Raw genomic sequence first — 26,107 nt, 5'->3', positions numbered from 1 at the left:
AAAGCACCATTTTCTATATAATTTTCAGCTCGAGCACTCTCGCCATAAACTTTTACAATTATGCGATGTGGTTTCAGCTGCACTTTTCTTCCAGTTAAAGTGAAAAGCTAAAATCTCCGGTAAATGCTGTGCAATTAACACAAAATCGGACGTCTTCAATGCAGTAAAAATTGGAGCGATATAAACTCATTAGTATGGACGGTTGTCTCACCTTTCTAAGCTGACCGAAACCAGCTTTCGCTATGGAACGCTCATAACTGTCTGAACTCTTTTTTTTTTTTTTTTAAGATTTGTCTATTATTCGAAATTAGGTTTAAAAATATGAGAAACAGAAAACATTGATTATCAAAATAATCTCCAGATCAGAGCATTTAATGTTTAAAAACGCCATATATTGTTGTTGTTTTTTTTTTTTTTAATTGATCAGCCAGTAAGTGTTATACCTTTACCGGCTGAAGTAAACTACGACCAGAGTAAACTTTACCGCATTGAGATTTGAATCCGCGAACAGGGACTTGTTTCTCGCGGTTCTTACCTACTTTATTTGGCTATTCGGCTACTCGTCTTGCAGACTTACCCCTACCACAGCATTTTAATGAATAATATAAGATTTTAGATCAACTTGCTTGTATCTAACAGGTATGTATACAACGGTATGTAAGACTTGATATATATATATATATATATATGTGTATATATATACAGATATAGTTAATTATTGAATTCAAAGCTTAAGCTTGAAAATAGTCATAAGAAATGAAAAATATTCGCATGTTTTCAATGTAGGCAAAGTATTTTGAAAAATTTTCATTTTCAAGGCGATGGAGGCACGAGAGTTTCGGATGTGAATGGCTGCCGCATTCATCCTAGCATTTTCAAGTACACATAAGAAAAAAAAAAAAAAAAGATGAAAAGCATGTTCCTTTCTCTGACTTCATTATTTATCATATCGCCCTCGTATAGTTTGTTCGCACATTTAGATTAGTGCATATGTGTATTTATTACAAGTTCAAAACAAATTTTCTGTTCAAGATCAACGTACATTAATTAATTAATGCTGTTTGATTGTTAATTGTCATTGTAATCGCGACTACGTACGTATACTTAAGTATAGTACATATATATACGAAAATGAAATGAGTTATATATTCGCATATTAGAGTATTCTGGGGCGTTTTCTCATTTTGAAATCATTTTGTATCTTGAAAACATAGTAAAATGGCAATAATAAATCTTTAGGAGAACGTTGAAAAAACAAAAAAAAAAAACATGTTTTTATGTAACACAATTGATACCCTCAACAAACATCATATATCATATCATTGGTTGGTTTCGCTCAACGTTTGCCACTATACGAACTAGCAAGCAAGGAGTCGATTATTTAATTGAAATCAAAAATTTCAATTTTATGAAAAACTCTGCTCACGACTGACTGACTGACTACCTTTGAATTTGTATTTTTTTTTAAATTTTTTATTTTTTATTTTTCGAAAAGTGAATAATAAACGACAAATGAAACGATAAATTTAATGTAGCAATCAGATGCATATATATAAACGTATGCAAGTCGAAATATGCTTTAGGTTAAAGTTATAAACTTTACGTCTTATTATCAAATAGTTGAGTAGCAGCAGCATGCTTACCTTACTCCGACTACTGCTGTTAGTAGTTGAGAGCCTTTCCATCACTTTATCGTTTACCTATGCACTACGCACTATACTATAATAATCTCAACATAAAAGTCCGATGCAGAGCAATTCTAATTTTAGTTTCGCATAAAACAGCAATTGTGTCGTTAAAAGAATTTCCAGTGAATTTATTAAAAATAATCAGTTTTAGTTTAATTGCAAGTCCGGTGGGTGTGACGGAGTTATTATATTATTATTATTATTATTATTATTATTATTATTACTATTATTATAGTTTGTATGCATGAATGCATGCATGCATGCATTTATATATATGTATGTATGTTTTTGTGAAAAATAGAGAACCATAAAATATATGCACGCGTTACAGATATACTTAAAGAGAAGAACTCAATCAATTAAGTTCAAATGCGGGGCGCTTAATATGGCTGAGTCATTTTTTTTATTTAAATGTTAGATTTTTTTTTTTGTCGAGAGACGCATGGATGTTGGCTGAAGGACGCAGGAATAAGCTTGATTAAGGCTTAATTTGGAAATACATGAGTATACATATATAAACCATAAAACTCTTTAATGTCCATGAGTCAATTTACCATAGCACTTAACATAAGATCCGAGCGCATCCCAAAAAAGGTGGAAGAGTTTTATTTTGTTTTAATTTAAATTACATTTAAGTGTAATTTATGTTAAGCACGCCATGAGAAAGTAGTTGGATATATGAGATTTGTTCTCATCTTTAATACCTTTCCGTTGTGATATTTTTCTTTTTTGTTTCATTTATTCGAAAATCCGAATTGGCGACCAGAAGTTCAGTGGATAAAGAATTTTTATTGCAACTATATTATAAAGAATCGGCTAAAAGATTTAAAGAAGAATTATTGCAAACCAAATTTGCAGAGATAGAGAGAGAGAGAGAGAGAGAGATGCTCTTAATTATATTCTACATCGCTTCTATAATTCAGGATATATTGAAATTGTGCGGATTTATGTAATGACCCCGAAAAACTTGGAATAGACTCGTTCGATTTGGAAGTATTTTGTGAATCGACTTAAATTTGTCTGTCCGTCCATGCTTTAACAAAATTTAATACACTGACAAGACTTGGCTCAAGGAGAAATCCTAGTGCAAATAGATTGGATGGGATTAATCCGCTGCGTCACACCCCCCTATCCTTTTAACAAAACGCCTTGCTCTCGTTATACGGGAAAAATTCGCATTTTTAAAAATGTCTCAATAATAATCTCTGAGCAATATTATTTGATGTGAAATCGTCCTGCGAGGAAAAGGCTCACTTTTCAATATTTTGTAATAGAAATCGGCATAAGATAGGCCATCTGGAGTTATTCTTTGGCTCGAACTTCCACCTAGTGTAAAATGCTGTTGAAAAGTAAGCTTTCGTATGGTGAAATCATATAATTTTTAATATTTTATGGTGAAAATGTTAAGTAATTGTACTAAACTTCGAGTAGAGGTCTTTCCGATCGCATAAAAGGACTTCCCTGAAGGGAAAACTTTTATACAAGAGCAAGATTTATTTGTTAACACTTTATGACGAAAATGGGCTAAAGAGTAATAAGATACTTGAGCGGAAAATTAATTTTGCTAAACTGGGATCACGTGTGCTTATCTGTCGCGACCCCTTCGCTTTATAATTTTTGATATATCATCGCGTAAATAAATGATGAATTTTATTAGGCGAAGTGATGCAGGATAGTTAACGATCGGCTTTGCCTGACTATAATGCTTTTACTTATTTCCTAGCTTTGCTTCTTAATGACATATACTTTCCAATCAAATAAGTTATCATTGCATAGGCGATATTATGACAGTGGCTGGAGAAGTGTTCTTCGCGAGAGGAGGGATTGCTATTTAACAGCAATCCGACAATTGGAGAATATTGATATTCGGAATTCGGAAAAGTAGTTAAAAATGCGAAAAATTATTGCAATCATAAATGCGTTCGAAACCAAGCTGCATTCTCTGCAAACTTTAATTAATTAGCTTAATTAAATTCATGTGTTCGGTGCAGTAAAGAAAACTGATCGAACAACTGATCGATTTTTTAGAAATTGATGTAAAACAGTTGCTCCTTCTGCCAGTAAAACTATTTCGATAAGCATTGTTAGGTGTTTGCATGAATTTTGATCCCTTTTTGACTTGAAGAAGGCATATATTGCGGAAAGTTGATTTAATATGTATAATGAGAATAGTTTCCAACGTTTTCTACAACATTTTACATTTGTTTTTGGCAACATGGCGATATTATTGGTTTGGTAGCGAATTACCCGACGACATATTTTCGCACTTCTTCAACTTTGCGAGCCCGCCTGCCAATCAAGCCAACAATTTACATTTTTCCCACGTTTCGCCATAATTTCGAATTTTCTATGAAATGCACCTCTGCATTTAGTATTTATTGATTGTGAGAGTGTACAATTTCTTTGGTAATGTATTCGCACCCTATACCACTTGTGGCAAAAGGCTATATTAACTTTGTGCGGATGTATGCAAAAGCAAGAAAGATTCGTTTGAGGTAGATTTATCTTTGATTAATTATATCGATTCATTCAGCATCACTTTCTGAATCGATTTAAGATTGCCTGTCCGTGTTCACTTTATAGGTCACTAATTTACGGATTCTCTAATTATATCATTTCCTATGACCTTGACAATGTTCTCTCACTCAATAAGCCGACTTAGAATCAGCCGAATTTCATTTCCGATCTTGGAGACTTTTCGCAAAATGCTTCAATATAAACAATTACAAAACCGGCCATGACCTATTGTTAGATACCCTGCAGCACGTCGCTTAATACAGTTATTCATATAATTCTTTTTCAAGGTAATGCGTTATACGAGAAGTGATCGAAAAAGATGATCCGCCCCGAAATATTTTCAATAGCTTTCGATCGTGGGCCAAAACATGTTCATGAAAATATCACAAAAATTTCTAATTTGTAGGTTGAATGCAAAAATACCAAATGGACAGACGGACATACAAGCTTGGACAAGCTTGAGAAAGCGATTCTAAGCTGATTCATATAGCAAAACGATGCCTCTACATCAAGTTCTTATAGGTATTGCACACATACGCACATACTTGATATGCCCTCGTACCACAAATGGTGTAAATGTGTTGTGAAAGCCTTGCACATTTTCGACTTACGTTTTCAAGGACATCGTCCGATGATGTGTGCAAAAGAATAGTGTATAACATGACGGCGACCTAAGTGTTAAATAAAGAAAATATTTTTCTTTACATTATTGTATTTATTTAATATTTGACTTTTTTTTTAATTTTCAGTTCAGCATTATGTACATTTTATGGCTATCGTTTCTTATTGTATATGTTGCGATTTGTGAAGCTCAATTCTTGTATCATCAATCATCTGGAATTGGTGGCAATCCATATTATCAGTCGTCTGGTGCTGGGCAATTTGCCCATCCGGCTGTAGTGGACAATTCCTTGCGGGAGTCGCAGCTTCCACCTGAACTTTCGAAAAGTCATCGCTTCTTAAATAATCCACATATTGCGGCTGCATTAGCCAAAGATTCATGGTTTACCGGCAACGAAATGCCAGTGTTTGACCGCGAAGCTGAAAAGATACCACGTGATATGGTTTACAAATTATTTAAAAATGCCGGTTGGATTAAGCGTAGATAAGATTTATGTTCTTGCTGTACCCTTATCGATAAGATTATGTTTGATTTGTTACTTTTTACTCTCCCTAAGTTTATATATTAAATTATTTGTTAAAGATTCTTTCATCATCTGTTGAATTTCAACGGAAATTATTAAAAGTTCATAAGGTGCTTAATAGTTTTTTTAAGAGAGCTCTTGTAAGTCTATTATTATAAATAGAAAAATTCCAAAGAAATGTGTGTGTGTGTGTCGTTTTTATTTTTTTTTTTTACTTTCGGATCGGGATGAGATTCATCGCTTACCATGCCTAGAAGGCGGCTTCAGAGACAAAGCATGTATATTCTTGATCAACATCAAATTCTGAGGCGATTCACGCGTGTCCGTCTGTCCATTTGCGTAATGTTTGTTGTAGATATTTTCCTGGCCGCAAAGATGAAACTATCAACTTCAAGTGTGGCAGAAATATTAAAGGTTCTTGTACTCAGGTAGATATTGAAAAGCGGCTAAGTCGATCGAAGGACAGGTCTACAGTCTCACATAAACAGTGTTTTTCAAAAAGAATAAAATGTTGATTTTTTACTCATTACTCGCAAAACTATCGTAGATAAATCTACAAAAATTTTGAATGCATATTCTATGGCTGATGCCATAGTAACTGTACAAGAATAACTTCACTTGTCGCCGTGTGACACGAGTTTTTAGAGCCAAACCATGCCTTGCTTTCATTCTGCAGCTCATACCAAAGGCATTATCTTAAACTCACTTTATCTTCTGCACTTTGTTTGGTCTGGCATCTAGCAACTAACTGATGAAGGGTATTGCAAATAATCCTCGTATATGCCACGGGTGGTACACTATATCAATATAATAGGACTGCCCAGATGACGCATTCTACCTTGCTGCAATGACCTGACAAGTGAAATTACCTCCAAGTAGTTTAATGCGAGAAAATTTTTCCGCCAAGCTATTATACTTCACACTTAGGTAAAGAATAAAGGTCCACGAATAAATAATTATACAAATCAAATAAACCAGGGAAATAAAACATGTGAACCCTCTCAGAAACCATTAGCCTATTGCCTACGGCAACAAGGGAGGTCGATGCAGAATTATTTTCGCTTCGATGTATAGTACCAATCAGTGGCCTTTGCTGATTTAGTAAATCCAAGCAAACAGTCCTTGGCGATTATTATTCTCTTTTATTATTCGTTTAATTTCGATATTAGACAATAATTATACCCTACACCACTTGTGGTACAGAGTATATTAAGTTAGTGCGGACGTATGCAAAACGCAGAAGGTCTTAAATGAGGCCCACTGTTTATTATACTGATCTAAACCTACCTGTCCGTCTGTTAATCTGATATCTATTCATGGAAAAATTGTGTTCAAGCTACAGTTCTTGAGATATTTTGAATCGGTTCACTTTTTCGACCACTCCCCACCATATAACGCCCTATTCTGAAAAATGGTTATGCGAAAAAATATTATAATTTGCAAAATTTTTCGGCAAAAGTAGTTAAGTACTAAGGTTCCGGCATTCTAAATTGGTATGAAAACTTTGTACCGGCTGGGGCAATTTTTGAATCCCCTGTCATTTAAGGAAAACTGAAATTCATACGACAAAATGGTAGTTTAACATAAAAAAATTAAGTGTACCAAGTTTTTTTTTTGGATCCTACTCTAATAAGGAGTTTCACGAAAATTGATCCTTTGTGGAGCAGAAAAGGCTACGTTTTAATAAGCGATGAGGGAAGTGGGACCTATAATATTATAGTAATTACACGCAAAACTGAACTCTATAAAATTAAGACTATCTACGCCTATTTTTGCATCCTGCCCTATGTAAGAATTAAACGTTGCATTGCATTAGGTTGCGTTTTCGGCCTGCTTCGCCGTAAATACGCACGTGAAAGATATGCCTTTGCCTAGACAAAATTTTTGTATTCTATAATCGAAATATGAATTATGTTAGACAAGGTGATGTAGGGTGTTTAATAATCGGCTTTGCCCAACTATATGTTCTTACTTCTTTTTGGTATAATATTGCATAGGGGAGTTTAAAACAAATTCCGCTAATCCATTCTTAATGTCCAACTTAACCACGTTATCTCTAATCCGTGTTATGCCCGATTTGAAAGTTTCTACCTAGAAATGAGGGATTTAGTGAATGCATTTTTGGATCCGTTTGTGTTGATCTTCTGACTTGTGAAGGTCGGTAAAAAACCAAAGAACAAAGTTTTACTTAGATTTTGTATTCAAATATTTATTAGTACGTGCATGCATTTTTCAGTGACGCACTTACTTGCAAACAATTTATATTGAAATCGTTTTAATTAATTATAAAATGTACACACGCACACACACACATATATATATATATATATATATGGTATATGCATGCGCATAATTATTCGCTTATTTACGAGCTCACTATCTGTTAACGGCAAACGAACGCAACTGTTAACGAAAATAAAATGTAAAAACCTTTACCCATAACTTAAATAAGATATGTATATATATGTGATTGCTTAAGTATTATATTTTTACATACATGCGTTCAGAATTGTACTTAGATCGAAAATGAAGTTATCGTTAAACTTAATGATAATACATTGGTACCGATCTTACGGTGCTGGAGGGTGAATGTGATTGACGCAAAGCTCCGCTCGGCTGGAAATAGTCTGCAGATTGGAAGAATTCTGGAGTGGCGGGCTCTTGAATTTGCACCTCATGATAATTGGTATAAGGCTCGTGCTCAACTATCTCCCGTACCGTTTGAAATGGATGATTGACGACTATGCGACGTGTATGAAAACTTTCGCTAGCTAAAGACGGATCTTTCGGAGCTGGAGTGGCAGCAATCACCCGAGACCCTTTGCCAGCAGCTACGTGACCATTAGTGCTTTTAGGAAATATATCGACATTCGGTGGATGTGCTGCAGCATTTTCATCATTACTCTCTTCATAGTTGGCTGTTTTTCTGACTTGACCAACTGGCCGAGGCCGTTCAACGAGACGCATAAATTTCTGTTCTTCGTTTGGATTTTTCTTTTGTAGCTGCGATGATTTTTGTAAATTGTATTCGTTCCGTCCCGTATTCACAATCTTATGTTCCTGAATACAATCAGTTTCAAGTTTCAAGTGAGCTAAACGTTCTTTATGGGCGTGATTACTGTTGCTGTGGTTACGTTCGTTATAACGCGTATGATTGTTGAAGTTGTTCGCATTATGACCAAATTCTTTAGGATTTGCCTCGTGACTTATGGAAATTTTTAGATCCGGAACATCTTCACGACTCTCATACGTTTTTGGCCGCACAGTTGAACTAATGAAAATTGGTTTGCTTTTTTCCTTTGGTGTTGCGTTACCCGAGGGTATCGTAATGGCTATGCGTGTTTGAGACATTTCTCCTTCATCTAGTGCATAAGGTTTCTGGTTTTTTTCTCCTTTACTCGCGTGCATATGCTCATCAGGCGCCAGCGGACCTGGAGAGACAGCATTTTCGTTATAATTGTTTGTATCATCAGTTTTTTTAACTTGTGTGTAGTATTGCTTATCCTCTGGATGATAACGCATTTTCGCGTAAGGAGTACTGTATTGAACCCGACTCAGTTTCTCATAATCTTGCTTCGATTCGACGTGGCTCCGTTGATCAATCGGCTGATGTACCTTTTCTTGGTAAATTGGTTCTTGTTCTGCCGAGGCGTAAACAACTACTGGTCTCTTAGTTTTGTAAAGTTGCGCTTTAACTTCTTGGACATGGGCGGGCTCTTCATACTCTTCCATGTTTACTTTTGGTTGCATGAACTTCACTTGGGATGATTCCATTTTACGTGTCAGGTAAATATTATGTTGACTTGGTGCTAAGTGAATGTTGTGTTCATGTTTAATAATCGGCTGTTCTTCCTTTACTGCTGCCATTTTCTGTGTGTATGCTTCCTGTACCCGCGCTGGTTTCGGCCCTTTCGCGCTGTTTATCTCCTCTTCATCAATGTATTCAGCTTCGAAGAAAATCCCATCACCATCTGACGATTGTTGCTCCGGCAAAATCGAATTTTCAGGCGCATTTGTCAAGCGACCGAGCGTAGGCGGTCTCGAAGCTGACGGCGCTTGGAGCCGATTAACGGCTGTATTACTTTTCGATCCTATTACTTTTAATTGGGATGACACAGCATGACTAGGTTTTCGAAAACTATTATCGATTACTTGTTTTTTGCTATTTTGATCGTAGCCGGGTGCGACCGTAATAGACGAGCCGGGCGTTGAACTTTTGACAATTTGACGCTCATGAGTAGCAACGTGCTGGTGATGGTGGTTTGAAGCCGATGGTGGACTTCCTGCAGAGCTGTATATAACATTGCTGGATGCTCGCGTTTTGCCATCAGGCTGATAGGCTCCTGCAACAGCTGGATGCGGATGACCTAAAGGCAAAATTGTCTCACCTTTCGGTATTTTAGCGATCGGTCTTTCTAATTCGACGACAATAGTACCGGCCGGCTTAATAACCACTCGTTCTTCAATATCATAGAATTCCTTTTGTATGGCCGGTAAGTGGACTTCAAACGTTTTCGCTTTAATGGCCGGCTGAGCGATTTGTATCGTTTTGGTTACCATCGGTCTTTCGTGAGCAGGTGACATATAGCTTGCCGCAGAGTCTTCATAGCCAGATGCATCATTCTCAGATAAAGGAGCTGGAGAATTATTAAAATAACTCTCATCCTCGTTACTTGATGTCTCCGAAATGGGATTATGGACCGTATCAGAGCCGGGACTATAAGGTTCGCCCTCATTTGTTTCATTATCTTCTGCTTCATCGTCCTCAGTAAGGGCTTCAGATTCCTGAATCGGTTGTTCGTCTACATTTTGATCTTCTTCACTCACTTCTTCATTCACTTCACTGCCAGGTAATGCTTGTTGACGTTCAAACTGAACCATTTTTCTATTTCCCATCGCAACTTCTGACTGCGAAATTCCCGTATTTTGTGATGTGCGTCCCGATGTTGCTTCATTCGATTCGAAAACCTGTAATATGCTTGTAATTAGTAAAATGATGGAAGAAAAGCATTCCTTCTTACCGTATTGACAGTTGGTTTCCTATAATGATTTTGCATAAAATATTCGAATTCGACGTTATTTTTCGTGTGGTGACCTACACTTGCGGGAGATGTACGTGCTGGAAATCTAGGAAGATATGTTGGCGCCGATGTTGTATGCTGTGCAGTTTGATTGGATGCGCTTTGTAAACGAGCCGAATACTCTTTGGGAGCATATGTTTTTGGATTATGATTTTCAATTTGCATTTGATTTGAAATTCGACGATCATCGCAATCATCGCGTAACTCGCCGATCATTCCATTAGTTTTAAACTTGGCCGATTTTTGCTTGTTTGCAACGAGATATTGATCGCCGGTACTATGACCGTGTTGGTCTTCAGATATGGAAATGTTTACATGAGTGCCAGCTGAAGTCGTACCGACAAAAAATATTAAAAATAGCCACGTTAAGCTACTCATAGCTAGAGCAATAAATTGCTTAAAGTATCCTTAATTCAAAAAAAAAAAAAAAAAACAAATATTCTATAAAAACAATAAATTTTCCAGTTTTGATCCTCTTTCCACAACGAAAACAAGTAAGTGAACAATGCTAATCAATGAGTTTTCTATTTATATAAAAAATTTTAGACCGAATGTGAACCAAGTTTAATGAGTAAAACATGTAAGGAATGTATTCCAACAATTAAGGGTGAATCACATAAGCATACGTATGTACATATGTGCATGTTTTTTTTTTTTTTTTTTTTCATATAACATACATAATACATATGTAGATGAATGCATATAGTGCTATCGAGTAAATGACACCAATCAATGTTGATAGATGCTTCCATTTTGGTCAACTCTAACCCAGATACTCAATAAAGGCAACGATAACTTTTTGTGTGAAGATGACGCTATATTTCATGTACTCATCGGTCATGTAGAAGCAAAATATGTAAAATATGTAAGCATCGTTGTAAATAAATGCCTTTGCACGAATAATTTCAAAGAAAAGGATCAGAGAGATTCAGAGCTCTTTAGATTTAGGATGAAAGAGGATGAAAACGCCATCTTAAACATCTGCACCACAAAAAAATTAAAACGATGCATACGTTAAATCATTTTTAATTATCTCCATGTTGATGTTTTTTGTTTTTATTTTTTTTGTTTTTTTTGTTTTTTCTTTTTTTTTAAGTATACACTTTGAGCAAAAACTGATTCAGGCTGAGAATGTGGAAAGAAAATTCTTACGCGTTTTTCATGCGAGTAATGCATGTTCAAAACTAATAGAGGCATTGACATAGTGGTAGTGACATGAAGGCATTGACATGGAATTCACTTAATGTACATTCGATCTTGATAATATTAAATGAAGAAGATCGTGCTTATCAGGAAGTTAAGAATCATCATTTCAAGCCAACACAAATATTATTCGGCCAGAATAATTCATAGATAATGGCTTCGTTTAGAAAAGTTGTAAACTATTATTCAAATTTTCTTAAGTCAGTAAGACGGACGGAAGAATCATTCTTGCTCGTTGCAACATTTAGATGACCTGGATTGATTTTAAATTCCTATCTAATATAGACAGCCTATATATATATATATATATATATTATTTTTTTCTATTAAAAGTGTAATTAGATGCGAATGGTTTCCCTTTTTCAATCTTGGTCAGATGAGGATATATATCACAGTTTTGCATTGATTAACACTCTAATCCGTCCCCGTAGTCACTTGGTCAACAATCGTGGGATTAATTAAAATGTTATTGGTTTTAATAATTGGTTATAATAATTTAATATCACTTATTTATCGACACCTGTTATATAATAAAAATAAAATATTATATTATGCATTATAGGCCAGACCTATTTGGTTTTTGGATTTTTAAAAGAGCGAATAAGAAAATCATATTCAGTCGCAACCGAATCTTTTATATCCATCACAATTATCATAAAAAGACAAGGCGAGAAAAAGAACTACATTTTCATAGCCTATAGTATGAAGTGGGCGCGCCTGATTTTTTCTATTTTCAAAATAAAAGTTCGTGTCAATTAGATGTGACCTTTTAAAGGTTAGATCATTTTCAGATTTTTTTCCAAACTTGCAGGCGATATGTTAATTTTTAATAACGAGATACCACAAAGCTGCTCAAACAGACAGATGGACAGACGAACATGCTTAGGCGCATTTAGAATTTGAAACTGCCCAGGAATTTTTATATTTTCTGGGCTTTTGAAACTTATTTCTGCGCCTTGTAGATTACAAGGTAGGCGAGGTCAATTTCTTCCACTTTCATACAGGTACTACATTATTACCTATGGAAATGCGTTAAAATTTTTGTACATATATCTGCTAGAGTTTATGAGTAATGACGCAAAATCAATTTTTTATTTTTTTCTGAATTTACAATCTACTGTAGGCTTCTCCTTCGACCAATTTGCGCCATTTTCAATATCAACCTGTGCGCAAGAACTTGCAGTCTTTCTGTCAAATTTGAAGTCGGTAGCTTCTTTATTGCGACCAGAAGAGCGCCAACAGCAAACACTGCACAGACAGACAGGCAGACATACCTTAGTCAATTCAGAACTTTACGCTAATCAAAAACGTATATTCTTTGTAGGGTCTCTGAAGCGTCCGTTCGGGTGTTACATACATTATGAAAAGAAAAAAAAGGAGTATACCCCCATCTTACATTGGTGGGTATAAAAAATAACAAATTATTAGAGAATTGTTAGAGTGATCGCATAATTTTTGAAGGAGACTATGTTGAGATGAATAAAGTCGAATTTTCTAAAAAGAGGGACGTTTAATTCTTGGGTTATGCGGACTATTTTTTAGGCTGAACGTTTCAATAGCCTTCGTAAAAGTTTGTATGTCGGAAACTGTAGCTTCTAAGTTAGATTTGGCTTGTATAACTATAATGAGCGCATCCTATCTACGGGCGGTACCGAGATAGGAGTTACATCTTTGACAAAAGTTTGGCATTACAAAATGGAGACAAAATTAGAACGTCAACTTAGTAAATTGTAGTATATATTGGAGACTTCAGAGAGAGAGAGAGAGAGATAGAGGATTTCTAAATTCGAAGAATGAAAACACAAATATCCTTTCAACGTTCAAGATCTAGATGATCACAAATCTACTCAATTTCCCAGTTTCGCCCAAAACATAGATCTTTATAGATAGGACATAACCTCATCCGTTCATTGTTTTTGAACAATAAGATGCGAGCTAAAAAATGAAAGCAAATTGACAAACCAAATATACATTGAACTGAGTTAGGAGGAGAAATTTCGCAAAGTGCACAGTAAGCAAAACGTAAGACATCGGCGTAAATCGCGTTCACAAGAAGAGGTTTTAAAAACAAAGCAATTAAAGCTGCATTCCCCGAACTTCTTGAACCCAGCAATCCATCAAATCAAACATTAAAAAATTTTTATATAAGATATGCAAATTTTATTTAAATAAGAATAAAGATAAATAGTAGAGCATGCACTACGTCACAGATATCAATATCAACCTAAGCTACCAAAGTCACAAAAATTTGCCAGAATCTAACCACCTAATCAAAAAATAAAATGCCGATTGATGCAATTAAATCAGGAGTTTTAAAACCCACTCCAAGCTCTATCGGACTTTTGAGCACTTCTAACGATAGACAGACAGACAGACAGACAGCTTTTCAAAAAACGAAATGGTTTGAAGAAGCTGATGAAAACATCATAAAACATTGAAGAATCAAACAATCGTTAAAGAAACCCACATACATGACAACTATTATTATTATTATTATTATTATTAATTTCGCCACAGAAATTAATTCTAAGACTAAACTCTTAAAAGCACTAGCATCTAAGGCTATCGGCTTTTATTAAAAACTCTACCGCACTTGAGATTCGAACCCACGACCATTGACTTGCTAGTCGAGATTCCTCCCCTTCGGCTACTCAGGCGGTACATGACAACTAAAAGCATTGAATTACACTATGAGAATTTAATCTCTTGCTTTTGAGCGTATGTTTACTTGTAAGGGCACATTTGCGAGCATTGAGAGCATTGGCAACGTAATAATGCTATTTTGATTTATTATTTATTCACAATCCCAAAGCAATGCTATTCTGATTTATTGAAGTTACTTTAAAGAAGGTCGAAAAGTCGGCAAATACGCTTTCAGTTGTTTGATAGAAAGTGATCGACTGCGTAATAGTCTGTTATTATCGAAAACGTAACCGTTCCTAGTTTAAAAAATCATATCATATTTTTGATAGGTTAAAAATATTCGCAACTGGTTGTAGAATTGACTTGAACGTTAGCTTGTTTAGCTTGGGTTAATTTTAAGAGTAATTAAAACAAAGATTTTCTGCGTTCGAGTTTAAGGTGGGACGTACAGATTGCGTTCTCTTGGGAAGATGATGAACTAGATGTTGAGAAATCGTATTGACACACACTGTTATGATATCTATATGTATATATATATATTGGTCAATCCCTACTGTCAATTATAGTACAGTGCTGTTTAGAAGTCATAATTCTTATTAATTCGTGATTCCTTTCCCTTCGATCATTCAAAGGAAGATGTTTTATGGAGTTTATTAAGCGAAAAAACTTGGGAAGCAAATAACTTAACCTGAATTAAAGAAACTACAAATTAAATTTATCATAATAATTAAAAATTTACAAAAGTTTTTCAATGTCCTTGGCAATATCCAAAGGATCGGTTGTGGGTGCATATCGTTTTATAGGTATGCCTTCTTTGTTGACTAAAAACTTTGTAAAATTCCATTTAATGGCGCTAACGAGTGTACCGCCTTGCTTAGCCTTTAAATATTGATAAAGTGGCGCAGCATTGGCCCCATTAACATCAATCTAAATGGATAAAAATCAATAATTTCAAATTCATATTTTATGTACTTTTAAAGGATGTTACCTTTTGAAAAACATCGCCAATATCCGCTTTAGCATCTCGCAAGTGACAGACCATGGGTTCGCCATCATCTTCGGGCATTTGCGATCCAAATTGATTGCATGGAAAATTCAATATTTTCAAACCCTTCTCGCCATATTTCTCGCGTAAATCGGTTAATTTCTTATAATTATTTTTAGTCAAACCACACTGAGAAGCTATATTCACAATAAGCACGACGTGACCCCTGTATTGCTCTAAAGAAACATCGTTCCCATAAGTGTCTTTTACGGTAAAATCGTAAATGCTGTTAGCCTGTTCAGACATCGTTGTAGACTAAAAGTGAAAAATTAAATAACGTTAGTAATCTCTTATATGCACGCTGATGAACGGGGCATCGATAAATTAGTTATAAAAGCAGCCAAACACAGTGAAAAAAGTTGAAGTATTAAAAAAACATAAAAAACAAAATTTCGAACCCATCTTTTCTTCGCATAAGCTAAACTAAACTGGAATTGGAAACCTTTACATGTTTATTAAAGTGAATTACAGTTCGCATAACAAATACAGGTACAACAAGTGGCAATTAATTAAACCCCGGGCAGTTATATGCAAGCTTCATTGGATACAAGAGCGTTTACTTTGAGAATTGCGCTTTGATAAGCAAAGTCTTTCCCAAAGTACTTACAATATTTTCTTCTTTTCCGTTTGATGATAAATTTCTGCCTTTAGTCACGGCGCAATTAACGCTGACTAGCGGTAACCATATTAAACATAATCGTCGTCTTCTCATTAAACGGTCCATCGTCTTGAAATCATTACAAAGAGATCGATGCCCCAGAAGTGATAAATTGCCGTGTGCTATTCTCATTCGGGAGTTTATTTTTAGCATATCTTGCATTATTTTTAGAAAAAACACTGCAATTATAGAGCGTGACAGTTATTTATTTGATTATTATGCATAATATTGAGATTTGTTAAAACATTTTTAATTCCCTGAAAATCGAGAGTCGACAGACAATTCCGTTTCATAACACGAACAGAAAAATATGTTATCAAGAAAGTAAGCATATTCGAACTAAACTCATTGTATCTTTTGCTAATCGTCCATTTTAATATCGTCATGATGCCTTCAATGAAGTAATTAATATAAAAATTTTCATTTTTCTTTATTCATTGGGGACCTAACCAGTTAAGGATACATCAACGAAGTCACAGTTTTTCCAATTTAAATTTTGCACGTTAACGAAAAAGGCGGACGGGACAATTCAAGCACATCGATGCCGAATCTTACATTGATCAGTAGCAAGTACACTTACTGGAATATAACAGAGGTGTTACAGATCGAATTAAAAACTCATATGTATATAGGTTAATAAGCCGTTTCTTTGCATTTTATATGTTGATAACCTTAAAATAATCGCCTCGATCTCAAAGAACTCACTAACAAGCAACCTCGCTATAAATCGCACTAAAACTACTATATTGTTAGCCAAGCTTAGCTAACGATTAACAAATTCATTTTCCTAAGCCGTGCACTTATTTGCCCCTAATTATCAGAAGTTGAGTTTCGTTAGGACGATTTTTCTTATTACATAAAATCCAGTAAAAAGCAATCTAATTGCGCATTATAAGTAAACAGGTAATGAGGATATGAATGTAGACGGAGACATTAGCTAAAGCTAAATTTAGTTTTTACATAAGATTTTAAGTTACTTGTTGTTTACTATAGAAGTAATAAGTTCCCCATCCAGCGAAAAACAATCCAATTAAAACGTTCACGATTACAAAGGACGGCATTTCGCTACATTTCAATTATAAAAATATTTCATAAGCAAGTAGCTGAGTGGATTAATCCTGTTTTAAAGACAATACAACTTTTATAATTTTTCATCTTCAATGAAACGAACATAGAATTTGACGTACCTTCGATCCTTATTTAATTACTTTTCACATAGAATTCACAAACGTTTTAGAGCGAGCTTTTGTTATAAGAAATTATGGATCTTTTAAAAAACTCTTAAAGAAACTATAAATAAAAATTTCAAAAAATTAGTACCTTCGATGTTTTTTTTTACAGTATATTTTATATTCTTTTTATGCAAATAAAAGTATGTAACACAAAAATGCCTAAAAACCTTTGGAAAAACCTTTAATTTGGTTCAGAAAGAGATTTCCGACACCAATGTTAATTTTTATTCGCAACAAATTTTTGAAAAATTAAGCAAAATTCGATAAAACTGATGTGACCTTACAAAAGTGACATACAAGAACTAAAATTAAAATTTAAAAATCGTAGAAAAAATTTTGATCATTATTTCAACTGATCGATGAAGAGATAAAATAAAAAATGCAAAAGTATCTCGAGTATTCAAAGCGAAAGACCTATTCAAGCCTTGTATAACTGAAAAATTTAATTTTTAGTTTCAATTTCGTACTCATCCATGAAGAATAAAGGCATTTATTTAAATTTAATTAAATGCAATTATTACAATCGTCTTATTGATGGCACTCAAAAATGTGCTGAAGATGTATATTTCTGTTCAGTGTAAGATTTTCGGGCGACCTAATTTTATCTAAAAGTTGCGCTAGAAAGTCTACACAGATATTGGGAAAGGACTTATAACAACAGAAGGACTAAATCGATTTTCGGAAAATGCATATACCTTGTGAACTTTACACCCATAATAGATTTCTGCAATAAAACGTTAATGTTTAGCGGATCACTTTGTAATATCAAGAATGCTTAGCGATTTCAATATTCTAAAACAGCCAAATAAAAGAGATTGCATTAGTTGACCGCCACAAAATGCTAGACTAGGTTGATTAAGTGAAAATTCGTCAAGCTTTACGGTCTATGGATATGAATTCAACCACTGAAAAGGATGTGAACTTCGGCCTCTGAAATATCAATGCTTTTTTACACTACGCAATATTAACTGGAGATTTATAGATATTTAAGATTTCCCCAATTTCTTATAAGCGCACTGAACGAATATTGTGAAAAGTTTTGGAAATTTTCTATAAATAATTTTAACTGTAACTTTTTGTTACTTGAAATAAGTAAATAAATTTTCATTTTCAAAGTGCATTCTTTTGCCTGACTTTCCTGTTAAGATTTTTGAAGTAAAATTCACTAAGATTTTGACGCTTTAAAAAATCTTATTTGTAGATATTGATTAACACATTATAATCCGAAAATTTTCTTAATAATTTGTTTGGAGAAACTAACATAATTGATGTAACAAATGCTTACTGTTTTTTGCTATTGTAGAAAAAGAGATTGTTCTCAAAAAGTAAGTAAACCAAACACACGCGATATGATTTTTAATGTTTTGCAGCGATGACTGAATATTGATTAATAATGACTTGCATAAATATGGCACTAAACAAACGAGCGTAACGAAACAGAGTGAGAACAGGAACATGGCAATTACACTACTGTGAGTTGATTGCGGCCAATAATTCAATGTGTTTCGGTATTGCAATCATATAATGAAAATTTTTGCTTGATATTTGCCAACATCATTGGCATAAAAGTTCAGAGTTAAAATTCAACTTTACTAAAAAAAAACCATAATTCAAGAGTAGATATTTTTTAAAATCCGTGATGTGTCTGTTTAAAACTACTGGTTAGTGGATATTTTTACAACGCCGAATTTTCACACATTTTTATGTGCAGTACATGTGTTTACAACCCTGTTAACAGATGTTTATTTCTGAATATAGAACATCGGGGAGAGGAATTTTCTTTTCAAGTTTTTTTCCTGTCTATTGAAAAGAAAAAAATTCCCATCGCGTCAATATCTGCGAAAAATATTCTTTAATTTCTTTATATGGCAGTTAAATAAGAGTAATGATCGACAAGTTTTTGCAATAAATTGTTTTCTGAACAGAATCTCTCACTCAGCATTCTGTAACCCAAATATATAGATACGAAATTATAGAGATAACACTTTCAGACCGTGTGTCCCTTACGACAAGAACGGCGAAGAACGCATCGAACTGGCCAAATGATGCTTTCTACTATAAACAACTCTTTTGAACAAGACACGCATGATGTTGATGGAAACTGCGATGGGCCAGATTTAGATTTTGTCTATGCAGATGTGGATAGTTATCAAAACGAAATTGCCGAACTCTATAGTTACACGGAATTTTCAGAATTCCAGCAGAATGTGAAGGCTTTTGAAGACCAAATGGAAATGTATGATTTGCCTCCGAATTGGCAAAAGTTAGATGCGACAGCACAGCGCGGAATTGTTATGAAGTTAATGAATCAACTTGAAGTTTCAAATCGTCAGTTTCGTATGCAAGCTGCTCGATGTATTCTTTACTTGGCGCAGGGCTGTTGGGCAGAAGTTCAATCCGACGAAGAGCAATACCAGAATACAAGAGATAATGTTATAGTGCTCTACGATCAGGGCGTGTTCACTTCATTCATAGATCTATTAAATATGGAGATAGAAAGCGCATGTTCTCCAGATATTGTTGCAGTTAAAATTACCAATGTTACATTGGCTGATTCTGCCGATTTGCGAGTGATTTTGTCTGTTTTGTATATCATCACAGAAACGATTCGTGACGAGAAAGAGAAAAACAGTGAGGATTATAAAATGATAGCTGAAAGCTTTGTACAAGAAATTAATAGTCCACTGTCTGATGGAGAACTATTGGCGGTAAAGCTTTTGGGCATGATTACACGATTCTGTAGTGGTGCTGCTCCCCATTTTCCCATGAAAAAAGTAGTTTTGTTGCTATGGAAGGTATCTCTGTTAGGACTGGGTGGTATGGAAATATTGAAGAATATTAAAAACGAATATCGAATAAAGGCAGGTCTTGAACCAATTTCTGAAGATACATTAGAGGTGACAAAATGTATGAGAGCGAGCTCACCTCCGGCCACTGCCAACGATATACTCGACAACCAGAATCCAAAACGCAACGCTTTCAGACGTTCACTAATGAAGCAACGGTTTTTGGACGAGCAGGAGCAAATGGACATAGAGTTGACACCGGGAAATGAGAGTGCTCCAAATAACTCGAATAACGGTGGAGGTATGGGTGGCACCAATAACGGCGGACCTAATAGCGGCGACGACGATTACTATAGGCCTTTCGAAGACCCCTCCACAACAACAGCTAATCCGAACAATTTGCCTAGTTATAATACACCCCCTAACATACAACCGCCACAAATTACAACTCGTTTGCCTTGGACTCCCAAAGTGCGTCAAAAGGACATTGACCAATTTCTGGATATATCACGAAACAAATTCATTGGTTACTCTTTGATAGACGATCACGAAAGCTTGGCGGGTTTACCGCAGCCAATACACGAAGGCGTTGAAACTTTAAGGCGTCACATGTATGTAAGTCTAGCTGATATTCAAATTAAAAAGGAAGAAGAAATTGCTCGAAATCCCATTTCAACGCAAGAGGACGAAATTCCAGCGACTTCGGCTGAGATACTATATCAAGCTGTTCTTCCCAACTTACCGCAGTATATGATTGCGTTGTTGAAAGTATTATTGGCAGCTTCGCCCACTTCAAAATCAAAAACGGAAAGCATTAACATAATGGCTGATGTGTTACCAAAGAAAATGCCTCTCACCGCAACGCAGTCAACTAAGTTAACTGTTGACATGGGTCGACATAAAGAGGTCATTGTTAAGGCTGTCTCCGCAATTATTTTGCTTTATTTAAAACATTTCAAACTGAACCACGTATACCAATTTGAATTTATGTCTCAGCATTTAGTCTTCGCTAATTGCATACCTTTGGTATTAAAATTTTTTAACCAAAATATTACCGAATACGTTAGCATGAAGAACACCATTCCACTTTTGGACTTTCCTTCATGCGTAATCGGTGAACAGCCCGACATAAGTGGCGAAAGTTACGTGTACAGCGGGGAAGTGACTGATAAACCTTATTCGTGGCGAAATGTTTTTTCGTGCATTAATCTCTTGCGCATTTTAAATAAACTCATCAAGTGGAAGCATTCGCGCGTCATGATGCTGGTAGTTTTTAAGTCGGCACCCATCTTGAAGAAAACTCTTAAAGTGCGTCACGCCATGATGCAACTGTATGTATTAAAGTTGCTTAAAATGCAAACGAAATATCTGGGAAGGCAGTGGCGTAAGTCAAACATGAAAACTATGAGTGCTATTTATGCGAAAGTGCGTCATCGTTTGAATGACGATTGGGCATTTGGTAACGATCTAGAATCGCGGCCATGGGACTTTCAGGCCGAGGAATGCACGTTGCGAGCTTGCGTTGATCGTTTTAATCTTCGCAGATATCCAGAAGCTACGCAAAAATGCGGCTCGGGTGGCAACAACACAAATTCAGCCGGTAATGCAGATAACAGCACTGGAGTTAATATGGGCGGAAATGTTGATGGTAACGGTACAGCTAGTTTTGGAACAGGAAATGCGAATCCGGGCTCAGGTGGTGCCGGCCAATTACACGAATACGGGATTGAAGGTGGCTTTCCAAGCGACGAGATACTGACGCACTCCGATTTCGCTTTTTTCGGTCACTCAGGCTGGTGGGATCGAAAAATCGAGCTAACGGATTATTTTAAGGCAAATTATTCGATTTGGTTGGAGGAGGAAGTCTACAAAAATCAAACTAACTGGGATGCTCTATAAATTTAAATTGTTTTCGATGTACGTATAAACATTCAAATAACTAATAATGCACATTCATAGAGTTCGTAGACAATGAGTTGTGGAAACTTTTTTTATTGCAGATATATTTTTTAAAAAAACGTCACAGTCTTAATTGGTCCTTTGAAAATCGCAAAAACAAAAAGGTTCATTTTTATAGTAATAAGCTCGACGCAATTTTTATTAATGGATTAACAGAGTCAATAATTATCGAGATCGGAATAAAAGCACATGTCTTTTTTTTTTTCTTTTTTTTTAATTTTTATTATTTATTTTTACTCCTAGGAATGTAATATTTATCTTTTTGGCATCTCCAATGTCTCAAGTTTTGTAGTCAAATACACTCATAATTCGCCTTCATGTGAGTGTTTGTAAGAGTGTGTATGTGTATTGAAATAGTAATATAATCCATAAATTGTGTATTTTATAAATTATAAAACGAAAATTCAAGATAATAAACGTGAAGATGTTCATCACGATAATATACATACCACGTATGTTTATTTGTTTATTTATTCATTCATTTCTCCTTTAAGGTTTTTACAATTCTGTCTATATGGCAAATTAATGTCCAAATCCAATACATTCTTAAAATTTGCTCGCAAATACATTGTTTTTCTTTTCTTTTTTTTTTTTTTTTTGTATGTAGGGGCTAGCTACAGGCAATACGTATTATTCAAAAATTGCGTTTAGTTTTGATTTTCGTTTTTTTTAAAAAGTTTATTAGCTTCTGGAATCTGGCTTATATCTAAGAAAATAAATATAAAGCAATTCTATTGTTATTGTACATGTAAACGTATTTATATACAGCAGGTGCTTTTCGAATTTTAGTTATTAATTAATAATTAATTTTCAAGTACGTGTTGTACACTTTATTTATTGCTGCTCCATGGGGCATGTTGTCTTCATAGCTGTCACATTGCCATTACTGTTAAAACTAGGAATGCCCAAGAGTTTATGGGGCGGCGGGCAAGCGCCGTCGCAGCGCTCTTCGACGTATTGGAATATGCGTCGTAAGGCATATTTGAAAATTTTGTCCTTATCAACTTCACCATTCAGAATGATTATATCTTTTCGATCCCTGAACTCAGTAAAGCTCTTCTCATAATGCGGCCATACGCAAATTTCAAAGTAGCCAGTAACGTCGGGCGGATCGTAGGTTCGTTTGCGTCGACGTTCGAAACATTTTTCGTATGGCAAATGAAAATGGAATTTAACATTACATAACGTTAAGAGCTCGGGTTGATTGAAAATGATGAATCCTTCAATCAATAAAATATTGATTCTGGTATCTCCCAATTGCCCAGGCAGTTGAGAGTTAATGCGCATTATGTGTGCCGCTTGAGAGTTGTTAATCGTATGATAGTGATGCGGTAGTTTATGATTTAGTAACATTTTACAAACATGCTGACTGTGTTGGCCGGCGCCATAGTTATTGTGATAGGACGGCTTCGACTGCGTAGTATAACGATCCAAATTACTGCTGCCAGCACAATTTTGCGCCGATATATCAGTAACGTTATTAATATTTTCCACAGGATCGCCAGCCAAGTAACGTCCCTTCATTGTCCAAGTAATGTCTGAGAGCATCTGCTTCATGTCCAATGACGAGAGCAATTCAAAATTGATAACATTTAACTTCTCTACCCATTTATGCCGTAAATCGTCAACTGGTAGAAAGTAATCGTCTTGCGATATCAATTGTACATCATTAATAATAAATGAAGTATTCCAGAGCGGCGAATTACGTTGACTTGTAAAGTAATCACGTAAACTACGAGCAAGTGTAGTTTTGCCGCCACATGTAACACCCGAAATGCCAATTACTAGCCACTGCATTTTCAGTATCCGAAGCCAGCAACTCGACTGAAAGCGCGCACGAAATGCGCAACTATTAAAAAGGGCTTCGAAAATTCCGGCGATAAGACAATTCGAGTTTTAAAATTTATTTTGAATATGTACGTATGTGTATGTTGTGTATTATTATTTTCATATTTTCTTTGTGTAGGCTTAATTTGGCCGAGGAGAAGAGAAGCGTGTTCGCTTTAGCTTATTAGCTTATCAGGCGGTTATGAAATCCCAAATGTGATAAAGCGTAAAGATGGCAATGCCTCCTAGAAAAACAATTCCAAACGTAGCGGGCAATATAAAGGCGTACTTTAGCGGTGGAAAAAAAGAATGTATCAGATTGCCTAGAAAACAAACAAATTGCATCCACACATATACATATATATATATACATATATATAACATATACTCGTTCATTATTACATCATTTATTTATTAGCTCAAAATAAATAATTTACGTAATTTTAAAGCCATTACCACAACGTCAAATAAAAGAGAAGGGTTTCGTTAATTTTAAAGCTTATCATTTTGCTTGAAACTAATTTAAACGTGCATACACGAGAGTATATAACGCATACATTTACAGATAGTAAGGAATTGTGGAATACTTGGACTACACCTCGTGGGGCAAAATTGCTAAATAGTCCCTTTGGCATTTCGTTATTACACACACATATAATACAATCCAAAGGCAAAGGCACGAATTATAATAAACAATTTTTCTCAAAATCATGGCCAAGAGCTTTGGTGATTTGCCGGGAGTTCCAATGACTGCAATATCGTGCGCGTTCACTAATCATATACAACTGTAACTTTCTGTAAGATTAAGCTTGTCTTTTTTTTTCGCTTTATTATTATTCTGAATCCAATGCACATTATGTTGTTGAAATTTTAGTATTGCGTTTACATTTTATTGCTAAGCAAAAAGAACATCACGAGAGATGATCTTTATGCGAATTTCGTGCAAAATTTGCTTTTCGATTTTTTAATTTTTTTTTTTTATTTTCTTACCCTCGTCAATTAGCATGAACGGTAAAATTGATACCCAGAAAAAATAATACAGGAATACTGACACAGCAATTACGAAGACAATCTTTCCTACATTGGCATCGGAAGCCATGTATTATATTGCGAGCAACTCGTTAAATAAAATTCGGAATTTGGAACTTATGGCGCTAATCACATATGAGTGTTAATAATTTAAAAATTTCCATCCACTCAATTTTTAATAATAGGGTAACTTGATAATTCCTTAATTCTTTGAATTGTTATTCCATTTAAACTTTAAAATCGAGCAACTGCTTTTCACAATACAGCGACTGCATCGAACATATGTTATTTGTTTCATAGAGATTGTAAACGTATAAACTTGTTATCGATATTTTATTTACTTGAATATATGGTATCGTTTATCTATGTGAAAATAACAAATCGAAATGTCGGTAGATATCAAATCGAGCGATCTAATCAAATTTTGGAAAAAATGAGCTAAAAACGAAGCTTGCTAGAATAATAATTATTTGTATTGTCCTATATATTGGATCATAAACATTCTGTCCGCACTAAGTTTCATTAAGAGATGGGCCAAAGAGCTTAACGATCCTTATATTACGAAAAGCCTATACTTGTGTTTAGTTAGACCAATACTTGAATATGTTTCTATTGTGTGGTTTTTCTCCTATGACAATTCTTGTCGTTTGCCCTTACGAATTTGGTTTGGGATCCGTTTGCCTCTCTGCCTCCTTATAAAAATAGTTTGCTTCTGTTATCCTTACCGTCACTTGAGAAAGGTAGATTTATTTTTGGTGTTTCCTTTTCAATTACGTCAGATAATATTATTACCAAATTCATCCACATTACTTGGTGAGATAAGCTTTAAAGTCCCTGATCGCTTCTCCAAGCATCTTATTTTCATTAAGCTTCGTCTGCGCATATATAATTACGTGTTGTTTAATCTGTCCGCCCGTATGTTCGCAGAAACCTAAATGATATCTATCGCTTAATCTCAATATCGGATTTTCTGAAGTCTATCAAAACAACTTTGCTTAATATGCGCGGTCTGCCTATGTCGTATTTAAACTAATTTGCAATCTTAACATCTCGCCTTCGAAAATTAACCGGCTTTGTTTACTGTTATCGATTGCCAAGCTTTGCCAAGCACGGCTTTGCAATGGCTTAGGGGTGCACTTGCACACTCACTGTACTGTTTGTGGGTGTACGAGATTTGTTAGTAGATTTCGGGCTTATTGCATTTAACTTTGTAACCAGCATATTTTGAATCGGAGAATTGTTGAACACAACATTTCAATGGTACCTGTACGATTATTTTGTTTTGGTGAACTAG

General features: G+C 35.0%; 6 protein-coding genes across 11 annotated transcripts; 2 read left to right on the top strand and 4 right to left on the bottom strand.

Moving 5' to 3' along the window:
- Positions 1-1,042: 1,042 nt before the first annotated feature.
- On the top strand, positions 1,043-5,314 carry LOC119632526. 2 transcript variants are annotated; one of them, XM_038025463.1, is made up of 2 exons: positions 1,043-1,094; positions 4,955-5,314. In XM_038025463.1, the coding sequence occupies exon 2, from the start codon at positions 4,964-4,966 to the stop codon at positions 5,312-5,314; it is 351 nt and encodes a 116-aa protein (XP_037881391.1). In that variant the 5' UTR covers positions 1,043-1,094; positions 4,955-4,963. The 2 variants fall into 2 exon arrangements, with proteins under 2 accessions (XP_037881391.1, XP_037881390.1); XM_038025462.1 differs by lacking the exon at positions 1,043-1,094 and adding an exon at positions 1,838-1,855.
- A 2,580-nt stretch (positions 5,315-7,894) lies between these two features.
- LOC119632564 lies at positions 7,895-10,809 on the bottom strand. Its single transcript, XM_038025523.1, has 2 exons — positions 10,372-10,809; positions 7,895-10,318 (listed from the first exon to the last, which is right to left on the bottom strand). Exons 1-2 carry the CDS (start codon positions 10,807-10,809, stop codon positions 7,895-7,897), a joined length of 2,862 nt encoding a protein of 953 aa, XP_037881451.1.
- A 4,068-nt stretch (positions 10,810-14,877) lies between these two features.
- On the bottom strand, positions 14,878-18,615 carry LOC119632113 (probable phospholipid hydroperoxide glutathione peroxidase). Of its 5 annotated transcripts, XM_038024874.1 has the most exons (5): positions 18,498-18,615; positions 17,168-17,270; positions 16,958-17,098; positions 15,266-15,577; positions 14,878-15,204 (listed from the first exon to the last, which is right to left on the bottom strand). In XM_038024874.1, the coding sequence occupies exons 3-5, from the start codon at positions 17,039-17,041 to the stop codon at positions 15,013-15,015; spliced, it is 588 nt and encodes a 195-aa protein (XP_037880802.1). In that variant the 5' UTR covers positions 17,042-17,098; positions 17,168-17,270; positions 18,498-18,615; the 3' UTR covers positions 14,878-15,012. The 5 variants fall into 5 exon arrangements, with proteins under 5 accessions (XP_037880802.1, XP_037880805.1, XP_037880801.1 ...); XM_038024877.1 differs by lacking the exon at positions 16,958-17,098; XM_038024873.1 differs by lacking the exons at positions 16,958-17,098; positions 17,168-17,270 and adding an exon at positions 15,930-16,159.
- A 399-nt stretch (positions 18,616-19,014) lies between these two features.
- Positions 19,015-22,527, top strand: LOC119631361 (striatin-interacting protein 1 homolog). The gene is made up of 2 exons (XM_038023499.1): positions 19,015-21,915; positions 21,999-22,527. The coding sequence occupies exon 1, from the start codon at positions 19,255-19,257 to the stop codon at positions 21,895-21,897; it is 2,643 nt and encodes an 880-aa protein (XP_037879427.1). The 5' UTR covers positions 19,015-19,254; the 3' UTR covers positions 21,898-21,915; positions 21,999-22,527.
- An 86-nt stretch (positions 22,528-22,613) lies between these two features.
- On the bottom strand, positions 22,614-23,774 carry LOC119631362 (nicotinamide riboside kinase 1). The gene has a single exon (XM_038023501.1). The coding sequence runs from the start codon at positions 23,752-23,754 to the stop codon at positions 22,792-22,794; it is 963 nt and encodes a 320-aa protein (XP_037879429.1). The 5' UTR covers positions 23,755-23,774; the 3' UTR covers positions 22,614-22,791.
- A 177-nt stretch (positions 23,775-23,951) lies between these two features.
- LOC119631363 (dolichol-phosphate mannose synthase subunit 2) lies at positions 23,952-25,091 on the bottom strand. Its single transcript, XM_038023502.1, has 2 exons — positions 24,775-25,091; positions 23,952-24,107 (listed from the first exon to the last, which is right to left on the bottom strand). The coding sequence occupies exons 1-2, from the start codon at positions 24,881-24,883 to the stop codon at positions 23,977-23,979; spliced, it is 240 nt and encodes a 79-aa protein (XP_037879430.1). The 5' UTR covers positions 24,884-25,091; the 3' UTR covers positions 23,952-23,976.
- Between the last annotated feature and the right edge of the window lie 1,016 nt (positions 25,092-26,107).

The sequence above is a fragment of the Glossina fuscipes genome, unplaced genomic scaffold, assembly GCF_014805625.2.
Source record: "Glossina fuscipes isolate IAEA_lab_2018 unplaced genomic scaffold, Yale_Gfus_2 1, whole genome shotgun sequence".
NCBI classification, from domain to species: Eukaryota; Metazoa; Arthropoda; class Insecta; order Diptera; family Glossinidae; genus Glossina; species Glossina fuscipes.
Note: the sequence above shows the minus strand (reverse complement) of the source record. Positions and strands in the feature narration are given on the sequence as shown.